We start from the raw sequence: 17,634 nt of genomic DNA, 5'->3' as shown, positions 1-17,634 counted from the left end.
AACTATGGCACTCTCTCCCACTGGAGGCAGTGATGGTCACCAACCCTGCCTCACGTTGAGAAAGCCCCAAGGGGGTCTTTCTTCAGAGGGAGGCATTCTGGACAAGGTAGATAGGAAAGTGCCTGTACCACTGCCGTTTTACCACAGCAGCCAGAAGTTCTATTCAAACTTAGGTAAAAAAATTAAGTTAAATTACTTTACTTGATCTACTCAAATTTAAGTTACTCTAAAGAGAGCCAGTGTGGTGTAGTGGTTAAGAGCGGTAGACTCATAATCTGAGGAACCGGGTTCGCGTCTCCGCTCCTCCACATGCAGCTGCTGGGTGACCTTGGGCCAGTCACACTTCTTTGAAGTCTCTCAGCCCCACTCACCTCACAGAGTGTTTGTTGTGGGGGAGGAAGGGAAAGGAGAATGTTAGCCGCTTTGAGACTCCTTTGGGTAGTGATAAAGTGGGATATCAAATCCAAACTCTTCTTCTTCTTCTTCTTCTTCTTCTTCTTCTTCTTCTTCTTCTTCTCCCTGACCCACACATCTGAATTGGTAATCGAATTTCTGGGTTGGCTCAGGATATCATCAAACTTTTCCTCTTCTCCACAAGGTCCCGCAGTGTGGTGCGGATCAATGCCAGCCTCAGGTTTGAGCCATTCAAGATCAACATCTTCAACAAGGACTGCACTCGGAATGGGAAGGACGCCACTTGCCTGTCTGCATTTCTTTGCTTCACTGCCATTTTCCTCTCAGCTCATTTTCAGACGGCAAGCGTGAGTAAGTGTAGATCCCAGCTCTCTGTCTAGATTTGCTCTCACCACAAGGTGACTGTGTCCTACCCTCTCCAAACCTACTCTTCAGGGAGACTTTGGGGTGTATCTAAGGCAGCACTATGTTAAACCAACGTAGAGGTCTGCTTCTTCCGCTGGCAAAATGTTTTGTGCCATTGAAGCCATCTTGCTCAAGAGAACGCATAAGCAAGTTTCTGGTAACTTGGGACTCAGCTACATTAGTCAAAATACAGCATTATAAATGTGTTATAACAGTGTGACACCAGATGGCGATGTAGAGCTGAAATCACAACTCAGTGATATTTTCAATTGTGAGCAGTTTTTTTGCAGACCGTTTTTTTATAGCTGTGTAGATCTAGCCTTGATTGCACAGTGCATTTCTGCTAGCACAGCTGTTGTGTTGGATCCTTCTGTTGCACAACATTAAAACTTCAAGAATATGCAGCTGTCCCTTGCAGGGATCGAACCTGCAACCTTGGCATTATCAGCACCACGCTCTAACCAACTAAGCTATCTGGTCTCACTATGGTTCTGTAATTCACTGTGCATGTGCAAATCATTTTGAACCAATCATTTCAGCACTGAATTACAACATCACCATTGATGAGAGACGGTACATCCCACGAGCCCATCTGGATGAGAATGGAGACAGGCTCACCCACAAGACGGTTACATTGTTTGCAGGGCAAGAATGGTGCGATAAGCTGAATTTTCATGTCTTGGTATGTGCTCAGATCTCTAAAAGTCATACTTCCTTGCCAGGAAAGGCTGTTTAGTCTTGAGCTAAAGACCAATTGTTTGTTAGTGGACCAAGAAAGGTTGCCTTATATGCTGAACTTTGTGTAACATCTCTTTGGAAACAATAAAATAGTACCGTATTTTTCGCTCCATTGGACGCACCGGACCATAGGGCGCACCTCATTTTTAGAGGAGGAAACAAGGAAAAAAATATTTTTCTGGTTTTCCTCCTCTAAAAGCCCTGGGTGTTTTTTTGTTTTTTTGGGGGGTTTTTTTTAAGGATCAGCTAAAAGTTTTGCAGCTGTTTTTGCAAAGGCAAAAGGCCTTTTTTAAGGATCAGCTAAAGGTTTTGCAGCTTTTTTGCAAAGGGAAAAGCCCTGGGTTTTATTTTATTTTTTGTTTTTTGAGGATCAGCTAAAGGTTTTGCAACTTTTTTGCAAAGGGAAAAGCCCTGGGTTTTTTTGGGTTTTTTTAGGATCAGCTAAAGGTTTTGCAGCTTTTTTTGCAAAGGGGGAAAAGCAAAGCTCCTTTTGCAAAGGGGGAAAAGCAAAGAGGAAAAGCCCCATTTTTATGGGGTTTAACTCACATTTCTGAAAAAAATCTTAAGGAAAGGGAGCCATTTCTACTGTTTGCAGACAGATAATCTAATCAGCCAGTCACATGTCCTGGGGAAACAAACAACCTCCCTCTGCAGCACATTCAACAAAGGAGGGCGTGGCTGAAAGGGAGCCGGGACTCTTATCTCTCTCCCGATCTCTTGCTGATCAGCTGCTGAGCGGGGTCCTTTCAACACTCCCCTTTCTCTTTGTAAAATAAAAAGCACAATCTGCTTTTGGCCCCTGGGCAAGTCAGCTCCAGGGACCATCATTCGCTCCATAAGACGCACAGGTATTTCCCCTTACTTTTCAGGAGGAAAAAAGTGCGTCTTGTGGAGCAAAAAATACGGTAATAATCATGCAGCAACTACAGAAATACTTATGAGCCACTGTGCTCACACATACCTGTTTAGGTGAGTTTTCCTGTATAGGTACTTTGAGACAATGTCTACTTGCCACAGGCAACCGGATTGCATGTCTTTTTACAACTCTGATGAATAGTTAAGGAGAAACTTTTCCCGTTCATCTTATGCTTGTTAGGCTGTTGTTGCAAAAGTGAAAACTGAGGATAATGGCAATTACTTTCTCCTATCCTAGGACACAGCCGATTATGTGAAGCCAGTGACTTTCTCTGTCGATTATGCCCTGGGTAGCCCTGACAATGGACCGGTGATGGATGGCGGCTGGCCTACCTCGCTGAAAGTTGCTGTGCGTAACTGTTGTTACATTGGAGGGAGGGTGGAGAGGCAGCCTTGAAAACATTGCAGTGAATTTTGTCCATTGATCTGTTTGGGAGCTTTCCCACATAGGCCGTGTCCAAGAAATGTTCAGGACAAGGGTCTGGCCTTCCGGGGCCAGGAGCCTGAGAGTAAGAGGATTGGGGGGGATGGCAGGTCAGTGAAGTGTAGGGGGCAGAGGAATGTGAAAGAGCAGACCAGGAACCAAGATGTGTTGTTGTTTTTTATTATTTTACTTATTATTTTTTACACTTATATCCTGCATTTCCTCCTCAAGGTGGGTGTACATGGCTCTCTTCCTCCCCCATTTCATCCTCACAACGACCCTGTGAGGTGGGTTAGGATGAGAGGTAGTTACTGACCCAAGGTCACCCAGTGAGTTTCTTGGTCTTGTGGGAATTTGAACCCTAGTCTGACATTCTTCCCAATACACCACACTGGATCCCATGCATATTTACAGCAAAAAAGTGGTTTGAAAGTTGTATAAATCAAACAGTAATAACTTGCAAGGCTGCCTAAACATATGAAAGGAGGGCAAGCCTGTTGTTTATGGAAGTCACCTGGTCCTCATTTTTCAATCCAGACGCTGAGACGTAAGAGCTAACTAAATTGCCTCTCTGGGCTTCACATATTGGTTGGGACAACCAGAAAGCCAGCAGATGTATTATGTGTGTGGTCAACCTTTCTGCACAGCGTCATGCCTGGCACAACATCAAATCCTACATATTGTTTCGATGGTTTTTTTAAAAAAGTATTGTATTGTAATTCGGGTTACCCAGAACTGTCCAGGGTGCCTAGTTTATAGACAGCTTCTTTATCCTTCCATATAAAAACTATCCTGGGAGTTTAGGGCAAAGGTTGGGAAATAAATACTTTTCCTTCTTGCTTCTTAGGTACCTTTCTGGAACGGATGCAACGAGGATGAGCATTGCATCCCTAATTTGGTCCTTGATGCTAAAACTGATATCCCAACTGCCATGTGAGTAGCTCATTTGGAGTGAGAGGGATTTGGGAAATCAGATTGCAGGGTTACCACTCTTAGAATAGGAGTGGGGGACCTTTGATGCTTCAAATGTTACCAAACTACAACTGCCATCAGCCCCAGCCAGCATCGCCCATGGCCAGGGAGGATGGGAATTGTAGTTCAGCAACACCTGAAGGGCCAAAGATTGCTCACACTTATCTTATAGGTTATTGTGATGTCATCCTGAATTTGGCCATTTCTTTTCCTCCTGTTTGCAGTACCTTTGGGGACAAAGCAGGGGAGGGGAGGGATTTGGGTTGGGAAACAGATTGGGAACACAGATCGGAAGCACAGCATAAGATCTGGGGGACCCTGGCTACTTTTCTCTCAGACTACAAGTGGCAACAGCATTATAATTTTATTATTTGTTTGATTTCTGTTCCTCCAGTTGAAACCAATGGGTAGTGTCCAGTATAATTAACCACCATCCTAAAATACTTCACACACAAACCCCATTTTTCTTTAAAACTACAGCCTAGAATGGGATGCTTAATTCCCAAAGACCTGGCTAAACAAATGCAGTTGTACCTTGGATCCCGAACACCTTTGTACTTGTCCATTTTGGCTCCCAAACACTGCAACCCCAGAAGTGAGTGTTCCGGTTTGTGAACACCCATTGGAAGCCGTCCGTCCAACAGGACTTCTGCGGCTTCCGATTGGCTGCAGGAGCTTCCTGTAGCCAATCAGAGGCCACACCTTGGTTTCCGAATGTTTTGGAAGTTGAATGGACTTCTGGAACAAATTCCATTCGACTTCCAAGCTACCACTGTAACCATCTTTAAGTGGTGCTGAAGGACAGCAATGAGAGACACAACTGTATTTCCCCAGGGAGGGAGTTCCAGCCTCGGGGTGCCACCACTGTGAAGACCATCTTGTGGAATCCCACCAACTTCCCAGGGCTGGCATTGCAAGAAAGCTTTTTTTAAAAAATAAATAAATGTGTGATTAACATGTGTAATTTGGCCTTGTCTCTATACTGAGCTCGTGAAAATAAATAAACCCTTTCTAGTTTAAGAGACCCCACAGGACCCCGTCTGATAAGAATGCCATGTAGAATATGAATGCCTTCCTTCCAGGTCCATTGTCTTATGTGCTTCACTGTTCAGCCTCTTGCTTTAGCGCTGGGACCTTGCCTGTTTCTTGTTGGCACTGCAGTGTGACCAAGGCACTTTGGGCATTAACAGGCTGCCCCCTGGGAGACTGTGGGGAGTCTCCTTCGTGCGCAGTTGCAGGGAGGGTGGACGCTTCTCCTTGGGCTGCTGCTTTAACGTTTGCTCTTTTCATAGGGAGTATTGCAGACGCGTCCTGAGAAAGTCGCATTCGGATTGCTCCGCCTACACGCTGTCTTTTGACACCTCCATTTTTGTCATAGAAAGTGCCAGGAGGAGGGTGGCGGTGGAAGCTACGCTGGAGAACAGAGGAGAAAATGCATATAACACCGTTCTAAACATTTCGTTCTCGAGGAACCTGAAGTTTGCCAGCTTGATCCAGAAGGTAAGGAGTCTCTGAATGGAAGAAGGAGAAATCACAAAGGAGGAGTGTACACAAGTAGCCAACAGTTGCAGGGTCAGACTTGCAAAAGAGGTTAAAAATAATATTACAATGTTCCTTTGGCTATGTTCAAAGCAAGAGGAAGAACAAGCAAATGGTGGGTTCTCTGCTCTCTATTGGCTCCTCATCCGGTTCTGTACTGGGCCTGTTCAACACCTTTATAAATAACTTGGATGAAGGAATTGAGGGGCTGTTCGTTCCAATTTGCAGAAGACACCAAAGTGGAAGGGGTAGCTAATGCAGAGGTTGGATGGCCACTTGTCATGGATTCTTTAGCTGTAATTCCTGCATTGCAGGGGGTTGCAACCCTTCCAACTTTATGTTTCTATGATTCTGTTATTCCCCCACAAGGAAAGGTTGCAGTGTTTAGGACTTTTTAATTTTGAAAAAGGCTTTCTTCAAGCGGCGCATATTTAAACTATGGAACTCACTTCCACAGGAAGTTGGTGCTGGCCACCAACTTGGATGCCTTTAAAAGAGGATTAGACAAACTCATGGAGAATACAAGCTATAGATGGCTTCTAGCCAGGATAGCTACGCTCTGCCTTCACAGCTGGGGGCAGTAATGCTTTTGAATACCAGTTGCTGGAAACCACAGGAGGGGAGAGGGCTCTTATGCCCAGGTCCTGCTTGCTGGTGTCCCATAATCGGCATCTGGTTGGCCACTATGAGAATGGGATGTTGGACCAGTTCGGCCATTAGTCTGATCCCGTAGGCTCTTCTTAATGGTCTTATGAGCTTTTGCATCACAGGAAGTAAGGACCAAGCAGGACATGATGTTGACTGCAACTGTGCATTTACCATGCCCCCGCAACCCGCATGCTAACTTTTCGTAAAAGAAAAATTGCAAACTGATGCAGAAGTAGCGGAAATTGAATTTAGCCTCAGAAAAATAATAATGAAAAAACAACCTTGCCAAAGTCATCCGTCCTCATTTGAGACACATGTTTTTACTGCGTACCCACTTCTGGCATTCCAGGGCAGGAGAAAGGTGGAGGAGTTTCAGGGGAAAGATGGTGGGTGGCAAAAGTTTGGAGCATCCCTGCTGCTTCTGCCGTGCAAGTCTTCCTCTTCCAGAGTCGCTCCATCTAGAAGAAGTGGCCATCAGGTTTTCATTAAATGCATTTCCTTGTAAAACACAGTCCCACCATCAGAATCTAAAGCATCTGTAATGCATCAGCCAGGCTGTCCTTCGCTCTCCATGTGGCACTGTTCTCCTAGCAGAACCCTTTGACCTGTCCTATTCCTGAAGGACCATGGCTTCCTTGGCCTGTTATCCACCAGTTCAGGCAGCTGAGGTGGCCTTGAGCAGCTATGGAGGCTGCACACAGCCCCCCAAATTGAGCCAACCTGACCCAGGTGACCACCTGCCCCACCAAATCAGTTCAGGGATGGGGCTAAAGCTCTGCTAGGGTTTTTAAAACCCTGACTGAGCATACAATGAAGTCCCCCGATGTGAGGGAGTTGGGCAGAGCAGCTGCAGCTCTAGCAGCACATGCTGGAGACACTTCTTGATGTGCCACTTGCTGGAAACCACAGGAGAGGAGAGCGCTATTGTGCCCAAATCCTGTTTGCATGGATTCCCACAGGATTCTTACATGTGTAAGAACAGGATGCTGGACTAGATGGGCCGTTGGTCTGGTCCAGCAGGCTCTTCTTACATTCTTATGGCAGTTCCCAGGAAACTGTTCCTGTTGAGATCCTCTGAGGCCAGGGGATGGGGCTAAGCAGCTGGAGTTCACTTAGCTCATGGTGGAGGAACAGCCTTCTCTGAGTAGCGGCTGCTGGGAGCAAATGAGGATATGCCCAACAGGCCTGTGCATCTAGCAGTTGGCTGATATTAGTGGACCCTCAATCTGATCTGTTACAGGCTGTGATGCATTTCTCCTTATCCTTTTGAGCAACAAAGTGATGTCTTTCATCAGGAAAACTGTTTCAATAGAGACACTGAGGTCCCTTGAGGATTGATTGATTTAAACCCAAACTCTTAATTTTTATGGAAGAGTTAATCAGAGTGCTTCCAGGTTCAATCCTTTAAAAAAAAATCTCTCTCTCTGCCCTCCATAATTATCCCCCCCCCCCCCGCTTAAGAAGACAGACAGGCTACAAAAGTATTTCCTGTGCCTTCTGAGTTCTCAGAGCCAATGAGATTTGCTTGCAGATGCTTTCATTGCGCAAAACAGGACAAATAAAAAGCACAGCAGACCTCTGACCACCTAGTCCACTTCTCATGTTTGAGAGTAGCGTGGTTCCCTCCAATTCCAGCTGTTTGTGCTATTTAAATGCACAGCTCAGATGGTGTGTGTGTGTGTGTGTGTGTGTGTGTTTATGTGTCTATCCTCATACCCAACCAGCAGAGATGACCTTCTCTGCTCTGCATGGTAGAAATAATATTTATACATGCACACATGCACACACACCCCTCCACCCTCTCAGGTTTTCTTGCTCCCACACGATGCTGCGCATGGAAAAGCTGGTAATCTACTTGCCCAGAAGCAATTGCTACTTGCCCCAGGAGGGTGTTTTAACTTCAATATACGGCAATGATTAACGACTTTGTCCATTTTCCTGGTGGTTTTCAAAAGCATCTCCCTCTTCCTTTTGCTTTTGCGCTTGCCTTGATGGCCAAGTTTCAGTCAGAGGTGATTTTTTTTTTGCATTGAGTTATTGCTTCTCTGGAAAGGGGGGGCTTAGAACAGAGAATGAGCTATAGTTTTTGTGCACTGGGCTATGGATGATGCCACGGCAATGGCTGATCTCGGGAGGGAAGATGGAAGGAGGCGTGGGGGGCTTGCCAAGCATCTGCTCAGCACTTGGGGGACATCATATAGGACTCAGCTGACAGCCAGCCCTCGAAGCCAGCCAGCGTCTGGGAATGCTTTATTGAAAAAATGTTCCTGATTTATATTTTTCATATGGCTGTGTCCACGTCAGCTCCTTTGTCATCCTGGTTGTTGCTTGCCTGGGCTGTGGATAAAGCAGCTTTTCTATCACTTCCTTGGCTCTCTGGGGTTTGTCATTTTTACAGTGGTGCTATAACCATACACAACACATTGCCTCCGCTGAGAGCAGCAAAAGCAACACGGAGCCATGACAGTGGCTCATCTCATTTCAAGTAGAGAGGAGTGAATCTGTCCATTTTGGTTTCTCGCAGTTTCTCGTATTTTTCCAGTATTCAGTTCAGTTCTCCATTCACCTTGGTGTCAGCTGCAATCCCAATGAAGCACCCTGCTACTGCATCTCTCAGCCTCACCTTTGCAACACCTTCTTTCTGTTACCTGTTTTGCAACTAGGATAGAACAGCATTGCTCTGCCTCCATGCATGAGGCCAGCAGCTTTCTCTCTGTTTTCTCATTTTTCCATCTTCACCCATTTGTTAAAATTTGCACCAAGTTTTGCCTAATATACACACCTTGGGAAGCAATTTCCCCTAAATGTTCTGTAGCTCTGCGTCCTGTTTTCACAAAGGTGTGCATTTTTGTGTATGTCTCTTGGCTGGAGAGCTCCATTGCATCATTTGGAGACCTACAACTTCTGAAGAATGGCTGCATTTCGTTGTTGTTTTTTTCCAAAGAATTTATTGGATTTTAATAACAAAAATACACAAAACACAAATACATACACTACAAAAACCACATAAAATACACACAAAGAAAACACTTAATTACTCATCCTTATCCTCTTTCTAATCCTAAACTTGGGACTTCCTCACATCCTCTCTTTTGCGTTCATTTCTAATCTTCTTTAGTAACTTTGTAACATTGTAATATCTACTTTCTTACATCTAATCTTAATCTTACAATTATAATCCACATATCTTAAATCCTATATCTTATTATTATCAAATAAAACATCAAATTCCACATCTCCACTTCTTTTATCCTCTCTTCTCTTAACTTTGTTATACTGTAGCCTATATTTCTTCTGATTCCAATTTCAAATATATAAAAAATCAACACATATTGACCAATGCCTAAGTATTTCTTCCATCTCATAGTCCGTTTCCCCTCTGGTGTCGGAGTGCCGTGGTCAGCCTTTATAATATCCCCTTTAATTCATACTTTACCCCACCCCACTCCTGACCATCATCACCCTTCCCTTTACCTTTCTCATCCGCCGCCGGTCTCCCCCCCAACATTCCCTCAGTCCAGTTTCTTCTTTCTTCATGTTCAATTTTACTTCTTTTTGCATTTTGGTTCATTTATTGGTTCGAGAAGCGTGAATGAGCTGTCGCTGACTCCTCTTCCTCCTCCACTGGAATCCCCCCCCCCATTTTTTGCTTGTGATGCTGCCACTGCAACACCACCGGCTGTGATACTGAGGCAGGCATAGCAGTCATTATGCTGAGCCTAAATGTGGATTCATTAATGTGGTATTTGATGATCCTCATAACTAGCCACAATGGCCCAGAATGGAGCCTCCATATATGGAAGCAGTATTCCTCTGAATTCCAGTTTGCTGAGAGGCAAGGGCTGATGGCTATCACCTTTATGTCCTTTTCAAGGCCTTCTCAAAGACATCTGACTGGCTACTGATAGAAATACATTGCTGGGCTAGGCAGATGTGCTTGGCAGAGGGAAGAGGGCCTTCTCTGTAGTGGCACCCACCCTGTGGAATGCCCTCCCATCAGATGTTAAGGATATGAGTAATTATATAGCACTTAGGAAACACCTGAAGGCAGTCCTGCGTAGGAAAACTTTTTAAGGTTTAATGTTTTACTATGTTTTTATATATGCAGGAAGTCACCCAGAGTGGCTGGGGCAACCCAGTCAGATGGGCGGGGTGCAAATAAATCATCATCATTATCATCATCAGTGCTTTTTTTCTGGGGGGACGCATTCCCCTAAACACTTTGTGAATCTAAGTTTGGCCTCCTTGAGGGGCAGTATTTCAATATGAGTAGCAAAATGAGAGTACCCCTAAACATTTTTTTAAAAGAAAAAAAGCACTGATAATCATCATAATCCATCAGGACATTATATTCAGAGGAGCTTCGTCCATTGGGCCAAATTAGCCACTGTCCCACCAACCAGCCACAGGGTGGCCCCATCTGTCATTGGCTCTGGCGCCACCTACTGTTGACCTCCCCGCCTTCTGCCCCACCAGTCCCAACAAGCACCAGCCACAGCGGGTTGTATTTCTTTTCATAGGAATGCCTCCCAACTGTGACGACTTCCTAGCTGGTCCTCTGAAACGTCTTCTTCCCCATGTTGCTGTCTAGACTTGCAGTGAATGGTGAAGTGTTGACAGTGTGTGTAAGCGCTTTGCCGCGAGCTTTGGACAAGCCATGTTCTCTCTCCCTCTTTATTAGTAAATATGCTGAGCTTGCTCTAGCCGCCAAGCATCAAGTGTCTTCCTTGTGTTGGTTTAAAAGGCTCTGCCAGTGGAAAATTGCAGGGACGATTAACCACAAAATAGGAAAAGTGCAAAAAGCTTCTCTCTTTTTACTGATGAATTACTCCAAACTTAACCAAAGAACAACATGAACAGGCGAAACCAGAACAAACACAGGGGCAGCAAGTAAAGGAAATGTTTTGTTGACTTATGAAAACAGATTCGAGGCTCCCAGCTATTCCATACTGTATTATGAAAGGAATCTCCTGTGAGGAGGGGGAGGTTCTGAGTTTGAATCCAGAAGCAGAGTGTGTGTTCTTCTTCCATGTCAAAATGCTTTTGCAAATCACCTTTCACATAGGGACAAATACATCAGCCCCAAGTGGTTTATTACAAACCTCCACGGAACTGTGTGAATTTCCAGATTCCCTCACAAAGCAGTGGTCACATCCACTCCACACATTTAAATAACATTTAAAGCACATGGCTTCCCTGGGAACTGTAGTTAAGCCCTCACAGAGCTACAGTTCTCAGCACCCTTAACAAATTTACAGTTCCCAGGATTCTTTAGGGGGTGCTGTGTGCTTTATTTTGATAATAATTTTTATTAGTTTTCAATTACAACAATCCAAGAATAGCCTCATTATAACAATGCCAAATTATAATACAGTTAATAATACCAATCATTGAGATGCCAAATTATACAATTTAGGTGCCCCCCACCCCGGTGTGCTAGAATTGATGGTTTAGTGATTTACTTTGTTTCTGCGTTCCAAAATCTTATAAATTCCAATTACGCTCCAGTCCAAATACCAGTCCCTTATATCGCAACTGCAGTTTTAACGACCTTCAGTCGTATTGACACGTTGAATGATTTCTACGCCTACAGATGAAGCATTTAAACTCTCTCCTTCCTGTGTGTGGCAATTATTCTGTCTGTAGTGTTTCTACCTGTCCTTGTAACATATTGTGTCTATCTCTTGGCAGTTGTTGCTGTTCTCCAGCATGCCTTGGGTGGAGCTAGTGTCCCATTGTTGTTTCAGAAGATAGGGGGTGCTGTGTGCTTTAAATGGACAGTGCCTTTGTGATCAAAGTCACTTGCGATCACTAGACTCCTCTTTTGGAACATGACAGTGTGACCAATACACTGGCTAGTGAAGGTCATTCCCTACAAAGCACTGTTTCTCATGCCAACCTGCACACATGCCTTCTGGCAAGACAGCACCCAGTGAGTTTCCAGAACTGTCCTTCCAAGATATCAGAGTGAGGCTAAGATCATGTCCGAAAGAAGCAAAGTAGTTTCATTAAATGCAAGGTAGAGTGGTATACCAGGCAATGGCACTGCATTTCAAAATGCTTTGGGGGACCTCCTTGCAATCTAGTCTTTAGCAGATGTGGCGCCGAGGTACAAATATCCACCCAGCGCCCCCAAATTACCACGGATAGTGTTGGGGTGGCCGTAGCTGCGCACTGCCGGCCATCCAGGGGGGCGCGCAACTCTCCCCCATGCCGCTACGGGAGAGCGATCCCCGCAGAGGCTTGGGAGTGAAATTGCGCCCCTCCTTAGCCTCCTCAGGAGGAGAGCGATCCCCGCAGAGGCTTGGGAGGGAAGCTGCATGCCCACCAGCCATATGGTTGATGGGGCGCAGCTGGCGGGCATGCAGGAAAAGGGGAGGCCACCGGCAAAGCCGCACAGCTCCCCCACTTGTTGGTGTGCCCCTGAGAGGCCGGCACCCTGGCACGACGCACCACTAAGCCCTATGGTAAAGAGGGCTCTGAATCTAGTTCCCATGCAAAGCTAGTGTCAATTCTTTCCCTTCCGTTTCAGGATGACCTGGACATTAATATTGAGTGCGTGTCTGAAGAGAAGCATCCGAACCGGAGGGTTTGCAATGTCAGCTATCCATTCTTCCGAGCCAAAGCAAAGGTAAGAGGCTCTGAGGCACCTATGCACAAAACAAGCGCCAGCAAAAATAGGAAAAAGGAGGCAGCCGAGGCAAACTTGAGCTCACAGCCCGCTATCGGGGATATCCTCAAGGTGAGGCAAAAACCATGGAGCTTTCTCTAAACAGGAGCTGTTGACCTGCCTCCCAACCACCTCTTCTTTGTTAGAGAACTGCTGTGAGCTCCAAGCTAGTCTAAGGCAAGCTTGCCTTCCAAGGCGTGGGGCAGCAACAATTCCTGATACTGGGAAAGTAACCCTAAAAATTAAGCAAAAAGCTTCAGAGCAACACCACTGACCGCCAGGGCCATAGCTCAGTGGGACATGCAGAAGGTCCCAGGTTCAAACTCCAACAGCATCTCCAGGTGGGGCTAGGAGAGACACCCTGCCAGAAATCCCAGAGAGCTGCTGCCAGTCACTGTAGACAATGTTGAGCAAGACGGACCAATGGATCTGACTCGGAACTAGGCAATTTCCCGTGTTCCACCTGCGTTGAACATCAAAGGAGCTCTCCAGCTGCACTCTACAAAACTGGAGAATGGTAGAAGAAGAAGAAGAAGAAGAGTTTGGATTTGATATCCCGCTTTTTACTACCCGAAGGAGTCTCAAAGCGGCTAACATTCTCCTTTCCCTTCCTCCCCCACAACAAACACTCTGTGAGGTGAGTGGGGCTGAGAGACTTCAAAGAAGTGTGACTAGCCCAAGGTCACCCAGCAGCTGCATGTGGAGGAGTGCAGACACGAACCCGGTTCCCCAGATTACGAGTCTGCCGCTCCTAACCACTACACCAAACTGGCTCTGGTGAAATACTTGGCAACTATCCCTACCTGTTTCTGAGACTGTAAGACTCACTGGCATCACTGATGATGCCCTTGTTAGGTTCTATATCTCTGTTTCCACAGGTCGCCTGTACACACATCAGGCTCACAGAGCTTCCACAGCTGGTCCCACAAGTCTCTTCATCATTGTCCTCTGACTGCTAACTTGGTTCTTTTCTCTGCTGGTAACCCTAAGCCAGAAATCTGATAGCTCTGTCTCTGTGGAATCATTGTATATTAATCTGCAGATATATCACATTCTGTTGTGCAGGGTCCCTTTATGATAGTCACAGCTGTCCCTCTTCTTCTAAGATTATGCAATAATCTCATAATTATGCAATAATAATAATAATAAGGGATGTATTGTGATGACCAGTGCAGATCTCCATGAATTGCCCTTCAGCTAGAACTATGTTCTTTGCCCATGAATTGGAGTGTTCCTTTCAGAGTGACTTTAAGTTGTGTTTTCTTTGAAGTTCCACTGCATGTAACAGAACTTGCACCCCATTCTCTTGAAACCCAAACGCCTTGTGTTTTCAGTGTTCCTAAACAGCTCTGATGTGTTAGAGTTTGGTCCTGATAACGCCAAAGTTGCAGGTTCAATCTCCGTATTGGAGAGCTGCATATTCCTGCATTGCAGGGGGTTAGACTAGATGATACTCAGGGTCCCTTCTAACTCTACGATTCTATGATTATTTTTTCATCATTTATGAAATTTCTATACCACCCTTCATCTGAGGATCACAAGGCAGTTTCCAATATAAAATGCTTTTGTTTAGAAGCTCCCCTTTTATGCTGTTGGGGTGCCTCTGGGATGCTGAAGACAGGGACCCTGCTGCAGAAATAGCAGCGGGTCTTCAACCCCCCACAACCCTGGAGCAGTATGCCACTGACCATATTATAAAATGGTGCAGTCATTCGGGCTGGGGTGCTGGCAAGCACCACGCCATGGACACGTGTAAGAGAGATGGTCTTTCCAGAGTGCAACCTTTAAGGGTAGGAGGTTAGCCCTCTCCAGAATTTAATGGAGCTATGTTGCTCTAAGTAGATTCATCCTTTCATCATCCACCCTAATCCATTGCTTTACCAGCTCAGTTTGAGATGTTAAGGACTACACACACACACACACACACACACAATTGGAATATTTGCTTTTTCAAGGCTGCAGAAGCCAAGTTAGGAAGCAACCAGTGAGCAAAGAAATTTCAGCTGCCTAAATATGGCCCAGAATCCTCAGAGGCCTTTGTTTGGGCAGTCAAAACCAGAAGGCTGATTCCAAAAACATTTGTTCTAATCCTCTGGAGCACTTTGACAGTGGCTTTTGGGTAATTTAGCCCCCAAATTCCTTTGCTGCTGTATGAGTCACCTTTTTTCCTGTTTTGCAACCACTGGGTTTGGGGATTATATTAGACTCATATTTCTCCTGTTTTCAGCAAGGGCACTTTTAGCCCCACGTTAGATTCTTGGAGCTGTTGGAGTTTAAGACCATCTTCTTGTGTATTTGGGGAAGGATGTTTGGGGAGACACAAGTGTTCAAAGATTCCACGCTTTATAGTTCTTGGTAGCCATGACCGATGGATTCCTCTTTACCTTTTATGGCTTGTTTATGCCAAGGAATAGTTCATTTCAGTTAAAGCTTCTGGCCAAAAGCCCAAATCCAGATGTGACTGCAGTATGGAATGAGAATAGAATCATAGAATTGTAGAGTTGTTGGAAGGGACCCAAAGGGTCCTCTAGTCCAACCCCTGGCAATTCAGGAATCACAGCTAAAGAATCCCTGACAGGTGGCCATCCAACCTCTCTTTAAAAACCTACAATATAGAAGAGTCCACCGCCTTCCACCACAGAAAGAGGGGGAAGGGGGTCGGAGTTTGAAATGTTAAAATTATGATTGAATAATTGTTGTAATATATATATATATATACATGAAAATTATAAATAAAACCTTTTTTAAAAAAAAGAAGAAGAGTCTGCCACCTTTTAAGGTGGCCCATTCCACTGTTGAATAGTTGTTACTGTCAGAAAATTCTTCCTAATGTTTAATCAGATTCTCCTTTCTTGTCATTTGAATCCATTGGTTTGGGTCCTCCCCTCTGGCGCAGCAGAAAACAATCTTGCTCCACCTTCCATGGGGCAACCCCTTAGATATTGGAAGACAGCTGTCATAACACCTCTCACCTCTAAGTAGATTGTATTAAGAACGTACGTGGAGCTCTGCTGGATCAGGCCAATGACCCATCCTGTCTAGCATCGTGGTCTCACAGTGGCCAAGCAGATTCCCCAATGGGAAGCCTACAAGCAGGACCTGAGCACAAGAGCCCTCTCCCCTCCTGTTGTTTCCAGATACTGGTATTAAGATGCATTTCTGCCTCCAGTGGTGTCAACTTGAATAAAATATTAGGGGGGGGGAGGTAAGCCTCACCCTGCATAATCGACCACATGATGCACACCATTTGAATGGCAATGCCCATTGACTAGGAGAGGGGGCTGGTTCCCTCAAATATTTTAATGGGAGGGGGGCTGAAGGCCCCTCAGGAACTAGGAGTTGGCTCCTGTGTCTGCCCCCAACTGTGAAGGCAAGGCATAGCCATCATGGTTAGTATCCATTGATGGCCTCCTCCTCCATGATTTTGTCTAATCCTCTTTTACAGCCATCCAAGTTAGTGGCCATCTCACTGCCTCTTGTTGGCGGGAGTTCCATAGTTTAACTATGCACTGAGTATTATTTTTTTTCCCCTTATCGTTCTCTAGTAGGCTGAGTCTTTGTTCCATTCCATAACGTAAAGCAAACTTATAGGAAACTGAGGCTGATGGAGCTGCAGTCAAAAATGTCTGGCGGGCACCAGAATTACTTAAAACCTATAAATCTCATAGTGCCAACACTAGCCTGTTCCCCTCTTTTGGCAGCTTCCCCACTCATCATGCTCTTAGCTATGCAAGCTCAAGTCCGTATGCAAAGCACACTGGCGGTTTAAGAGAAGCTTCTAGGTCACCTGCCTTGCACGCAGAAGGTCAGTCCCTTGGATCTCCAAATAAGCAAAGGGTCCCTTGGATCTCCAAATAAGCAAAGCAAGGTATTCTCTCTGCTGAATACCTTGGAGAGTTCCTGCCAGTCAGAGAAGGCAATCCTACCCAAGATGGACCACTGGCCTGGCCCAGGAGGAGACATCTTCATTATTTCATTTTCATAACAACTTCCATCAGGATTCCTCAGCAGACACACTGAGAGGATGTTCAGGGCTCCACGTTGGGCAGCAGAACTCTCCCATCCTAACTCTCCTGACTCCTTAAACAGAAGAAGTTTCACTGTGCTGTCATAGATGATCTACCTAGAAAATAAATTATCCCTCATATCCACTATAGGCTGGAATGAAAGCCTTGGAAGATCTACAAGCAGACAGAGAAGAAGTCGAAGGCAATGAGAGGCTTCCCAGATTCTAAAGAAAATGTTAAGATTGAAACCTCTGCTTGGCAAGGGATTGACGGTGATGGATTTGATCTAATCACTGCGCTAAGATTTAGCCCTTGCAATAAAGCAGCCCTGTGTGCTTTTGGACCATGAAATACTATCATAATGCATCTGTATGGCCTCAAATATGTACGGCTCTGCCAAAGCAAATAGAAGCTAAAAATGGAAAATCCAGCCCTCGGAGCCCAAGGAGGGGAATTTTAATATTATAATCAGCTGTGCACAAACCTGGGGCTTTTTATAAAAAATGTAGTTAGAGCGTCTTTTTTTGGCAGCCAACCTCCCACTTTCAGCAAGGCAACACCCCCAGTGTAAGTGAACTGGGCAACGCAATGCAACTAATCAGACTTGCTAAGTACCGGTACCTCTCCAATTGCTGTTGCAATCAGAAAAGTAAAACTAAGGGAGCAGGTCCATAGCCCAGTGGCAGAGCATTTTCCTTGCACCCAGAAGATCCCAGGTTCAATCCCTGGCAACTCCAGGCATGAACCTGAAGAGCTACTGCCGATCAGTGTAGACAGTGCTGAGCTAGATGGAGCCCGATGGGTCTGGCTCAGAAATAAGATACTTTGAATGTTTCTACGACTTTCACGTCATACACCAGGGGTGACTGATGGACCTTTGATAGGTTGCCGATTTCAAACTG

The 17,634-nt window shown here is 45.4% G+C and overlaps 1 protein-coding gene across 1 annotated transcript in view; it reads left to right on the top strand.

Annotated features, from left to right (window-relative positions):
* The window catches only part of ITGA11 (integrin subunit alpha 11), an 86,690-nt gene that overhangs the window by 55,634 nt on the left and 13,422 nt on the right, over nt 1–17,634 (top strand). The window contains exons 16-21 of the mRNA XM_033167500.1: nt 599–765; nt 1,359–1,501; nt 2,711–2,821; nt 3,744–3,829; nt 5,161–5,368; nt 12,588–12,686. Coding sequence (XP_033023391.1) covers nt 599–765; nt 1,359–1,501; nt 2,711–2,821; nt 3,744–3,829; nt 5,161–5,368; nt 12,588–12,686 — 814 coding nt within the window. The remainder of the gene's footprint in view (nt 1–598; nt 766–1,358; nt 1,502–2,710; nt 2,822–3,743; nt 3,830–5,160; nt 5,369–12,587; nt 12,687–17,634) is intronic.

The sequence above is a fragment of the Lacerta agilis genome, chromosome 13 (genome assembly GCF_009819535.1).
Source record: "Lacerta agilis isolate rLacAgi1 chromosome 13, rLacAgi1.pri, whole genome shotgun sequence".
In the NCBI taxonomy this organism is placed as follows: domain Eukaryota; kingdom Metazoa; phylum Chordata; class Lepidosauria; order Squamata; family Lacertidae; genus Lacerta; species Lacerta agilis.
The sequence above is the reverse complement of the archived record's forward strand: the minus strand, read 5'-3'. Positions and strand labels throughout refer to the sequence as shown.